General features: G+C 37.8%; 3 protein-coding genes across 3 annotated transcripts in view; 2 read left to right on the forward strand and 1 right to left on the reverse strand.

Moving 5' to 3' along the window:
- LOC119834370 (titin-like) overlaps positions 1–3,183 on the forward strand; it is a 49,489-nt gene extending 46,306 nt beyond the window's left edge. Inside the window, exons 14-17 of the mRNA XM_038358713.1 lie at positions 3–44; positions 340–481; positions 1,698–1,753; positions 2,817–3,183. Of these exons, the coding sequence (XP_038214641.1) occupies positions 3–44; positions 340–481; positions 1,698–1,753; positions 2,817–3,048 (472 nt within the window). The 3' untranslated portion in view covers positions 3,049–3,183. The remainder of the gene's footprint in view (positions 1–2; positions 45–339; positions 482–1,697; positions 1,754–2,816) is intronic.
- Positions 3,184–4,472: 1,289 nt separating this feature from the next.
- On the reverse strand, positions 4,473–9,193 carry LOC119834371 (RDS/peripherin-like protein xRDS35). Its single transcript, XM_038358715.1, has 8 exons — positions 9,062–9,193; positions 8,155–8,364; positions 7,458–7,550; positions 6,802–6,902; positions 6,336–6,435; positions 5,855–6,001; positions 5,257–5,379; positions 4,473–4,505 (listed from the first exon to the last, which is right to left on the reverse strand). The coding sequence occupies exons 1-8, from the start codon at positions 9,146–9,148 to the stop codon at positions 4,473–4,475; spliced, it is 894 nt and encodes a 297-aa protein (XP_038214643.1). The 5' UTR covers positions 9,149–9,193.
- Positions 9,194–9,722: 529 nt separating this feature from the next.
- The window catches only part of LOC119834373 (dynein heavy chain 2, axonemal), a 48,655-nt gene continuing 46,626 nt past the window's right edge, over positions 9,723–11,751 (forward strand). The window contains exons 1-5 of the mRNA XM_038358717.1: positions 9,723–9,795; positions 10,096–10,524; positions 10,650–10,931; positions 11,010–11,604; positions 11,696–11,747. Of these exons, the coding sequence (XP_038214645.1) occupies positions 9,723–9,795; positions 10,096–10,524; positions 10,650–10,931; positions 11,010–11,604; positions 11,696–11,747 (1,431 nt within the window). The remainder of the gene's footprint in view (positions 9,796–10,095; positions 10,525–10,649; positions 10,932–11,009; positions 11,605–11,695; positions 11,748–11,751) is intronic.

Here is an 11,751-nt window from a genome sequence, read left to right on the forward strand (position 1 = left end):
GCGGCGCGCCTGCTCGAGGGCAGCGCGCGCGACGTCTGCACCAGGTGAACATCTATATTGTATTTACAACTTGCGGTCCGCCCCGGCTTCGCCCGCAGTATATATATAGCCTATAGCCTTCCTCGAAATATGGGAAGTATATTCAGTGTTAGATAATAATAATATAATTATCTAACACTGAAATATTTTTTCTAATCCGACCAGCAGTTCCTGAAATTAGTGCGTTCAAACCATTCAGTTTTATAATATTTATATATATAAATAATCTGGGTGGATTTGCCACACAGCATTTAGCTTGTATCCACAGCCACTTCGGCTCACACAAATGTGTATTCCCAGGCTGGGCGAGCTGCGCCTGCGCCTGCAGTCGCTGCGCAAGCTGACCGGCGTGTACGCGCTGAAGCTGGGCGCGGCGCTCGCCAGCCGGCCCGGCGCCGCGCCCGCCGCGCTCGCCGCCGCCGCCGCCACGCTCGCGCCGCAGGTGCGTGCGGGGGGGGGATATACACATAGACAGACATACAGATATATAGACAGACACGCTCATGGACAGATACGCGTTAACACAATCACCGTTAGATACATGTACATACATTTCCACAAACACACACACAGATATATAGACACATACATAGAAAAACAGAAACTTACAAAATGACACACTTACGCAGTAAGACATATATATATTTACGTCCATTCGTACGCACATGCATAAACACACATCTAAAAAAACACACTGTCAAGAAGTAATGTACAATTGAAACATAATAAAAAGTTTTTATTTCTAAATCTTTCTAATACACACACACAACTGTGACATTCACATAGTAAAATACAAATACAAACATATATATACATTTCCACGTTCGTACAAACGCATGAAAAAAATACTCGTATACTATTAATTAAATCACTATAAAAGGAAATCCATTGATTTAGCAAACATAAAAACATGTTTACATACACAATTGCGCATTTGAAAAGGTTACTGATATTGAATTACACACTTGAAGTTAAAATAATAATAAATACTTTAGACACTTGAACCAATATTAAATTATTTGTTTTGAGTAGACAAATTGTACAAATATTCATTAATTATGAATTTGATATAAGTACAGTCAGCAAATAACCTTTTTTTTTCAATTATTTATTATATGATTTAGCTTATAAATTTTAATACATTCTCTTTATACTTTCGTTAAAAAGCTCACACATTTGTCCCTTTACATCACACTTACATAATATCTTTCTCCACTTCGATAAAATAATCGATTCAAAACCATAAGAAGTGGATTTTTTTGGTGTCTTGTTTTACTGACCCGCTTTTCACGCCTACACAGCACAGTTAATTGGCCGTAAAGTGAGCAAGCTTTATACACTAGATTATAAGATGATAATTTGCCAATTTGCACTTCAAATTGTTGAAATTTTTTTAGATTTTATTCGTAAAATCGAGTTAATTCAAAATTAAATAAACCATGAAATAGACCAAGTAGTATTTAGGTAGGAATAGCATTTAAAATATAGTAGTCGTTTAGGTGTAATTGAAGTACTATTTAAAAAAAAAAACACATACCTCGTTGTCAAATTAGTTCGTAACTCAACACTAGATGGCGTTGTTTTCAAATAGTGCTTCAAACAATGATCACAAGTAGAGGCTTGGCACAGTATTTTGACGTATTATTGTAATCCCTTAGCTGATGGAGGATGACGAGGAACAGACCTACAGCCTGCCGCCGCTCAGCGCTGACGAGTGAGTAATGCACCTGAATGTACACCTAACATTATCTATTCGTCCGTTAGATGTAGCACTTGATCTGTGGAAATCCGTTTAAAAGTCTTTAATTTCTAAATACAAGTATATATTTAACGGACTCACCTCGCAATAGTCTTCACTTTTCACTATTATGCTGTTTTTCCTTATCAAAAAATTCCAACTAACTTTACTTCATGTATCATGTCACATTGTCGTATTTTGTTCAACACACATCTATTCTTCGAGTTTGAAAGATGCTATTGAATGTCGATCATTATTCAATTATTTTAATTTGATCCTTCTCAATACATTTTTCTATTCTTTTTCTATTATCTCTTCATCAATGTTCTAAGTTAAATCAACCTTTTTATTTGATGCTATTTTATCAATGAATGAACGACAGAAAATCTATTCCCTTTATAAGAGAGAAGCAACTGTGATCATAAGTATATTATATAGTAAATATTGCAACATGATGTGGCTATATTTGTTGATTTTTTGTTCAGGTAACTTTGTGGGTGCTGCACTTTTTGTACAATATTGACTTCAAATCGTGAATTAAAAGTCTAGCGCAAAACTCGTCTTGAATATGTTTTATCACTGATCGATCATCTAATATTTCATCTTTTTTATGCAAATAATAAATGAATTAAAAAATAATACTTCAGCTAGACGTAGAAAATGCGCAACCCATGTGAATGTCTTAAATGCGAAAGCGTGTCTTGAGAGTAAAATAGGCTATTCTAACGCGGTGAATTGTATCAATTCTATGGCAATTGGATATAATTCCGTTCCCTTGGGATTTCTGGGATTCTATCTTATGTCGTTTCTCTTGTCTCAAGCTATCATGGTACCAAATTTCACTCACATCGTTTTGGCATTTAGAACAGACAGACAGACAGACAGACAAGAGTTACTTTCGCAGTGAGGATTTTTCACAGTGACGTGAGCACCCTTCACGCATAGTATTAGTAGGAATTATTCGCTAAGTGTCGTGTGTATTCTTACGCATTTATAATACTAGTATAGAGTATTCGCTAAATGGCGTGTGCACCGACAGGGCGAGTGAGGCGGTCGAGGCGGGCGAGGCGGGCGAAGCGGGCGCGGAGTCGCTGTCGCGCGTGCGGCGCGGGCTGCGCTTCGTGTGCCGCGTGGCGCGCGCGTCGCTGCCGTTCCAGGCGCTGCTGCTGCTGCTGCTCGGCGCCGCCGCGCTCGCGCCCGCGTCCGACTGCCGCCAGCCGCCCTCGCTGCAGCCCGTGCTGCGCTACCCGCACGGCCCGCCGCCGCTCTAGGCGCCGCCGCCACACCACACTACACCACACTGCGCCACACTACGCCACACTACACCTCGGATTTGTGAAAGCATTTTATCCAACTAAGTCGAGTTTCTCGGATCAGTCGACTGAATGTATACATGTAAATCTCGCCACGTAATAACACCGTCGGATCTCGGGATTACCTTCCGCGGGATCTTTTCTAACCTGCCTCTCGGACACACGTGGCGAGATAATTATTAAAAGTATGGTTTTGTTTGCTTTAACAAACGGAACGAAACATTGTCTTATATGTGCGTCCATTAGCAATTGTCTTTTGGACTTTTGCTGGTAGACTACATTTTGACACTATCGGATATACCTCCAGTACTTTTTTATGATAGTGCGCATTTAATTTCAAATTGTGTATTGAAATAAGATTCTTATAGCAATTAACAAGTCACAATGTTAGTCGCTGTAAAATCTAGATTCATTTTAAATTATGAAATTTATTAATCCTGTAAATAGAATTAAAACGATTATGTAAATATCCAACTATGAAATGTAAAGTATTCAAAGGATAAAACTTTGAAAACTGTAATAACTTTTTTATATCGACTGTACTCTGTCTCCTAAAAATTCTAAACGGATCAACGTCGAAAGTGTATTTGAAATTCCAAAAAAAATCAAATACACTTTTGGCGCTGACTGTACTTGTGATTTAAACTGGATTTGACGATATTAATGTAAGATATTTATTATTAAGATCTTTGTAACATCACAAATGTCTTGTATTCGAATATTTGGTAAGGACTAAACTCTTAGCTTACGCTCCAGCTCGGGGCCCTTCTCATATGACGAAAATACGATTGGGGGTTATGAATGGAGCTGAATTCTCGAAGGCCAAATGTATCACGTCATTGATTTTTGTCCTTTGCCCCTCTCAAAGGACATATTCCATTTAAATATAAAAAAAAATACAACATATAAGTGTATCATCATTTTTTATATAAGCCACGACGAGTCGATGACGCAAGCCTTCGACGTTCAGCGCATGCGCGTTCCACACCGCTTTTAGGAAAACGCGGTTTTCGAGCGCGCGAAATGACATTCCATATTCAAATGGTGCTAAGGCCAACGGAGCCCGCCGCGGCATGTATATAAAATAACGTTTTTTTGTATGTTTGTAACGTTCGTAATTGAAAAGACAGGTTGCGGCGGCGGGCTCGTGTCTCGCGCCGGACCGAACGATATATTTATTTATATAAAAAAATATATATTTATTATTTATATAATCTGTATTTAAAGATGGCGCCGCACAAATCATACGACGGCTTATTCGCATTCACGCATTGTTACTTAAATATTAGATTGTAAGGACTGTTTATAAAGTCAATAAAGCCTTGCATTGATTATGTTGCTTTTTATTTATTATTAACATTTTTACACACGACTGTACATATTTACATATCCTCCATATATACACCTGTTCTTATCTGAAAGAGGGAAAACAATACATTATATACATTATATATTTTCCTCGCAAATATATAGATTGAAATAGAATCACGAGAGGAGAAGCGATGTCTAAGTTTTAAAGCATCTGTTGTTTATTCTAGCCTCGCATGCGACCAATTGCTATACTTATAGTAATTTGAAAAGGAAATAAATTGATAGAATACTTGTAAATTCAGAAAAAAAATATGAAAAACAAAATAGGTGTACCCACTAAGATAGATAAGGATAGCTGAGTCGAGAACGCAGCCTGCGCACGTGTCGGCGGCGCGCACGCATCTCGCAGTCCCGCAGCTAAACATATAGGTAAATCATGATTTTGATATAATATTTAGTGAATGGTCACGGAATCTACGGTAGACTTTGTTTTATTTTTTGTGATGTAAGGATTTTAATCAATTTTGTAATAAAAATAAAATAAAGCAGTAGCAAGTACCTCGGACTTAAAATAGAAAAATCGTGGATTCAATGCCAGAAAATAAATTGATTTTTCAATTCACCAGTTCGACGACATGTGTTATGTACCATCCCGCACTTGATCAGCGTGGTTGTTAATGTCTCTATATTCTACACGTGCTACCAGGGAATCCCGTGTCCTTGCAGTAGATACTAGTTATCGGCATGGCCCTAGTAGGTCACATATTTGGTCTGATGATGACTGCCAACTAAGATTACTACGATATCAATTATAATACTAACACAAAAGTAATTTATCCTAGTTAATATACTAACCAAATGTTCTGAAGGAGGTGAGGGGAAGAGAAAGGACGCCCGCCCCGCGCCCGCCGCGTCGCCGCGCAGAGCGGCTGCGCGTGCACTCGTGCGCATCAGCTGACTCACGATGATTATCACCAACTTAATGTAAGAGATATGAAAGAAATAAAGAAAGAAAGTTAAAGTATTGTCAGAAAATATGATACGAATACATTAAGCTTAAATGAGACAAACGGAAACAGTTTCAGCTAAACGCCGTATGAACTAAGCTCGAAACAGTGCTGATGTTCAGGCTGGCACGTTGATTGAGGTTTGTCCCTTGTTATTTTGATAACATTTATATTTATTACATTTCTAACAACTTGGTGTCTAATATAGATTTAACTACATAAGTATTTAACATTCTATTGCATAATTGTATTTTACTCGATATGCATTTAAAATTATATGAAAATCGTTCCAGCTGTTTCGGAGGACTATGAGAACAATGATTGTGACACGACACGACACGACAGTTTTATACATATACTAGAGTTTAAAGCTTTTCTTTATAATATTAGTAAAGATATAAAATATAGAGATAGAGAAACTATACGCTATGCTAACACATATGCACCTGCAAGAGCACGGCGAGGCAGGTGCACGCCTGCAGCGCTCGCGCGGCACGTGCGAGCGGCGCGCGCACGGCCGCCACGCAGCCGCGCGCGTGCTGCGACGCGCCCCACAGCGGGGAGTGGGACTGCCACGCCCAGCGCCACTCCCACTATACGTGAATTATTTGGTGATGTTCATATAATCCACCCCCACTATCCAACCAACCACCTCTCATAAGCTAACATATTAAGGATTTAAGTTCCGAATTCCGAATCCATGTACATGTGGAAGAAATCTAAAATAAAATTGCTTGGCCCATTTCCACTGTACTCGGATCTTTACGGTTACTCTTATGAGCTCGTTCGAGTTTCGCTTCGAACATTACATATACTCTTATAGTTCTAGGATTACACGTACAAGCATCACACGCAATTTATGGTATTTTATAAGCCAAAAACAAATGCATTATTAATATGTATGTATAAAATCAGTGCATCCGTCACCTGCTGTAAAGGGTCGTGATAGCACGGAGCCAGTAGTGTGGGCGAGCAGCAGGAATACGGAGTCACCGGCGGCAGCACCTTCCCATCCGTGCCGGCTAACCTGTGACATACTGTGATAAACCGCACACCTACTACGGGATTTTCCACTATTGACTTCATGTTCTTCAACATTTTAAAACCCTCCCATAGGTTTAACAATTCCATGACAAAATAAATATTCAATGCTTGTGCATTTTTAAGAGCCTCTGAAAGGGGAAACCCCTTTGCAGCCTCATGTGATTAACGGAAATAATAATTGTATTGTTGTTTGTAATGCTCTGTATACAAACATATTTGTATACGATACCGATTTCAAAAATTCTTTCACCATTTGATATCTACATGATCCCTGACTGCTAAAGGCATATATATATATCACGGGCTAAGCGGGGGGGGGGGACCACTAGTATCGATATAAATTACTCACTTCATAACAAGATCCGAATCTTCATTGAGGAAATCAATATTTAACCATGGTATTTCATTCCAATCGCTCGGCTGATCAGCGCCACAACAGTTCAATTCCACCTGACGTTACAAACCAAATAAAAAAGCTATCATGTAGTGCCAACTTAATAACTCACACGCAGATTTTTTTTATTAAATGACATCAAAAAAAGGATGAGATTCGCTCAATTTGACTGCTTTTAAATGTGTACTTTCGACCGGGTGAAATGATTTTAATGATTCTTTTATATATGAAAGCTGGTGCCTTCCGTGTGTAAGGTTCTATATAAATTTACTTACTTACAATTTGAAGACATTTTGGCTTGGTTTATTGACAGATATAATTCCTTCATTAGTTACAATGCATAAAGTAAGGTTGAGTTATATCTTTAACGTTTGATCTTGAATGATCGATTTTCTTTACTTTTAAAGATGAAAGAGTAGCTAACCACAAAAAGCTAGAGCAGTAAAATTATTATTTTCTACAAATATCGACCGTATATCCGTAAACGGATTACTACATAACCTATAATATTTCGAATGCAACACTCATACATTCAAGTGTTATAACATTGGACTATTATTGGAATAGTAGATAGTAGACGCAATATAACATAGACAAGTTATTTTAACCACCTGCATTGTGTCCAGTAATGTTTTCCACGATGGCTCGGTGAGATACTGGGAAATACCAACCCGGAGTGATGTGGAAAGTTCTTTGATAAGTGCCTAAAAATAATAGACACCTTGGCAACAAAATAACAGTGTAAATAAATATAGTTAAAAAAACACTTAAATAATAGGATCAACTAAATTGTGTCACTTACTCTTATACTCAATATGCGTAAGGATTTTTTTTAATCCCGGCGATTCTAATCAGGGTAATAAGACCAATACGAAACTAAAGTAATCGGTTGCATAGGTACAAACATATAAAGATACAAGTAAAACTAAAAAAAGCGTCTTAAAAATTCTAAAAGTAAAAAAGGGATACGATTGTTTTGGAAAATATCTAATTTCCTGAGATAAGATCATAGCCAAAATCATCAAACATCCATAAATTTTTTCACACTTTCGCGTTTAGTAGTAGTATAAAAAGCGTAGGATATAGACTAGCTTTTATACGCGGCTTCATTCGCGTAGTCAAAGTAACATTGGCATAGGAATCATATTTTTTAGCGCGGTAAAAAGTATTTGTATCAATATCTAGCTCCACTGGGACAAGACAGACAGCCAAAAAATTAAGGTTTAACAGTAGCATTTGTAGGATTATAAAGGATAATAAGGAAGTAAGGATAATAGGTAAAGTATAAAGTAAGTAGGATTAATCAACCTTCAAAGTGCTCCTACACGCCGCATACACCAGTACCCCGTTAGCTGCCATGAGGCACCCGCTTACCATCCAGCGGCGCGTGACCACGCACGATCGATGCCAGTGTGGGCGCCTCAGCAGCCACGAGAGAAGCCGGAGGCCACTGGTGTAGTGCAGCTTCATGCTGTACGCTTGGAGCAGGATTAAACCGTAGAGGAGGTACACTGTTAGCTGGATAGGTAATTATAAGTTATTATCCGGCTCGAAGGACCATGTATAAATCCCAAAAAATCCCACTAAGATAGGTTTAGTAATAAAACACTACATAGAGGGCGTACCAATCGTATATTGTCTATACACAAGAACCATAACATGCATTGTAGTTTTCATTACCGTGCGCTAGACGACGTAGGGCGACATCTGTTAGCGGCATTAACAGGTAATGACGTGAATCGAAGGAAGGAAAATTATTTTCCTCACAAAAGGTAGAAGATTGTCATCCGTTAAGGCAGTCTTTGTATGTGTTTGCAATGAAAATAAAGAAATCCTTGTGCGATTAACAGATTGTTTCGTTACTAGTCTTTACTGGGCGGATTTAACGTTTAAAAGATAAGACTTAATAAGTTTAAACGATAAGACTGCACTTTTAGTCAACACACTGAATCCTAATCCCTATCCTATAATCCTGTTTTGTAAATATAATTGGTGTTTAATAAAGTATTGAGGATATAATATGACTCAGATTAATTATAAGTGGATTGTCATACAGTTCAGTTTGACCCAGGATGAGAAAATAACCCTCACTATGTTATTATATAGTTTTCTAGAGGCAAGCGAGATACTTTCCTCAAAATGCGTCTAGTAGCTTTGACCTAACCTAACAAACAAAAATTCAAGACAGTTAAATAAGACAATATTTTATCCACACCTTATGTATATGCTTCAACAAGGACATAACACGAACTGATACATTATAACAGAATATCACCATCACGAGCGATAGAATCAGCTGCATAATCAACAACGCGCGAAGCACACACGCCAGCCTCTGCCGCCCATCCCTACTGAATGTGAGTCCGCTCCACGCCATGTGACCACATGGTGGTACATTCTAGAATATACTAGAACAATCCACGATATCTTATACCACTGAATGCAATTTTTGATTCTTATTAAAATTTGGCTCTTTATTACGATGTCATGGCTATGTCACGTCATTTTTGACAAAGTTATAGATTACAATAATTAAAATGTCGAGTACAATACAAACTATTTTGTTTGCATAGAAAAATAATTATTATTTATTATAAGACAAACTACGTTTTATCTGAATATGTTTTTGTTTATACATCTTCTTCTGCTTCTGATGCACAATTTCGTAGCTTAGCGACGATTTGTCAATAATTTTTCAACGTTGTTTCTACAAAAGTCCATTTTTAAACAGGCCACTTACAACACATAATAAAAGTTTTGTTTTATTGCCGTCAACTGCAGTCAACTGTTGGCAGTTGAAAAAATGGCGAGGTTTAATTCGTAGTTTAAGCTTTTATTAATTTAAAAGTTAAATTTAAGCTGTTTCATAGTTAACAATGGAGGAAGAACCTAAGCGAATAAAAGTGACGTGGAGCGATGATTTGAGTCACAATTCTGAAGAGGAAAGAGGTTGGTTATAATGTTGCAAGTTAGTTGATGATTTTGCGAATGCAATATCTGGGTTTAATAGCTTTAGAGATGTCTGTTGTATTTTATACTTAAATATCTTTTACTCGACGGACTACTGGTGTCAAATCTACACTAATATTATACATTTATAATTTTGTATGTATGTTTTTTTACAAAAACTACTGAACCGTTTCTTTTTCATTCATTTACCATAAGAAATCTGTAAGTATTACAAGCAACTGCATCACCGCAATCAGTTAATAACTAAAATTTGAGCAATGTACCATTAAAATATTCTAGAACGGGAACGCCAAGCGCAGCTCGAGCGTGAGCTAGCGCAGCTCCCGGTCAAGCCAGTTTACGAACCCGAAGAACTTCAGAAATTGGTGTCCTACATAATGGATATAACCACCCTCTACGATCTACGCGACGAGGACTGGAATGATGAAACAAAAGCGGGTATAGAAGACTGGATCACAGAACCACGAGCTCTCGTTTTATGTGTTTACTTCAAAGGCGATAAACTGAAAGCTGCGTCAGATATACCCCTATCTCCGGTTTATGATCTGATGTATTTTATTAGGCAACCCGACTTTGTTTTCAAGGCTGAAACATTTCATGATGACATTGTTTTTGGCACGTTCGTGGATTCAGTTGAATCGAATATGATCAAGATATTGGAATTGGTGTATGCTCCGTACTTCTTTGCAATAAGAACTTGGCCAGACAGTGAGTATAGAAATTCCTCTGATAATAGCTATATTTTAGCAATAGCTCTAAAGTAATAAACTTAAATTGCACCTTTTTTACTGATAATTAATCATTTGTTTCTCTTAATTTCTTTTTAAATATAGGTGTCAAAAGTGAATTCTGCTCCCAATTGCACACATTTCTTGCCAAGCTAACTGATATGTACTACAAAATGCTCGGTCTTACCGTCTTATATATACCTCGAGAGGGTCAAGATCTGACCTTCGAAAAAGCAAGCGCTGATAGAGAACTGGTGAAGCGGCTGGAAGGTGTAGTGGTATATTGGACACACCAGATTAAATCCTGTATCGAAGATCAGTCTTCGGTTGCTTCACAAAAAGAACTGTTATGTCCAAGCGATGAGTATGACTTTTGGGTGTACCGACGTACGTTGTATTTTGTTTTTTAACAAAAGTTGGGTAAGTTATGTATAGAATTATCTTTTTATAAATATAATGTTACAGATGAGAACCTGAGTGCTCTACTCTACCAATTACGTAACCCGGCAGTGAAACATATCACAAAAATACTAGTAACAACGCATTCCACTTTCATTCACCAATTTCAAGCGCTCTGTGATGAAATTAATCAGAAGATCAAAGAAGCAACATCCAATATTGAGTTCCTTCAAGTCATTAAGCAGCCCTGCGCGATACTGGAGTGTGTCGAAGACCCGGATGAAATATCCAATCACATTCCGCAAATCATAAATTTATTTCGAGTTATCTGGATGGAGTCGCCATACTATAATAGCGAAACGCGTATAACAAATCTATTTAAAGCCTTGAGCAATCAAATTATAATCCTCTGCCGTAACTACATAAAACTTGAAGACCTCTTTGATGGTCAAACTAAGAAGGCTCTTGGCGAGTTCAGCAAATGTATAGATTGCTGCAAAAGGTACAGAGAGATATACGATCTAATGGCAGAAGCTCATGGCGAGGTAAATCCAGGAACTTGGGAGTTGGATACTGGCTCCATATTTAATTACATAGATTCCTTTGTGCAGCGATGTTTTGACATGCTCGATGTTTGTAACTGCATGATTATATTTGGAAGGTATATAATTCCTTGCACGCTACATGAACGTTTCTTCAATACTGGATGTATACGTGGAATGTCTTGGATTGATTGGTTTTTCTGTTTCTAGGATTGACGAACTAGAGGTTATACATAAGCCAATGTTTGCCGGTGCTCGTGGTGATC

The sequence above is a fragment of the Zerene cesonia genome, chromosome 19, assembly GCF_012273895.1.
Source record: "Zerene cesonia ecotype Mississippi chromosome 19, Zerene_cesonia_1.1, whole genome shotgun sequence".
Lineage (NCBI taxonomy): Eukaryota > Metazoa > Arthropoda > Insecta > Lepidoptera > Pieridae > Zerene > Zerene cesonia.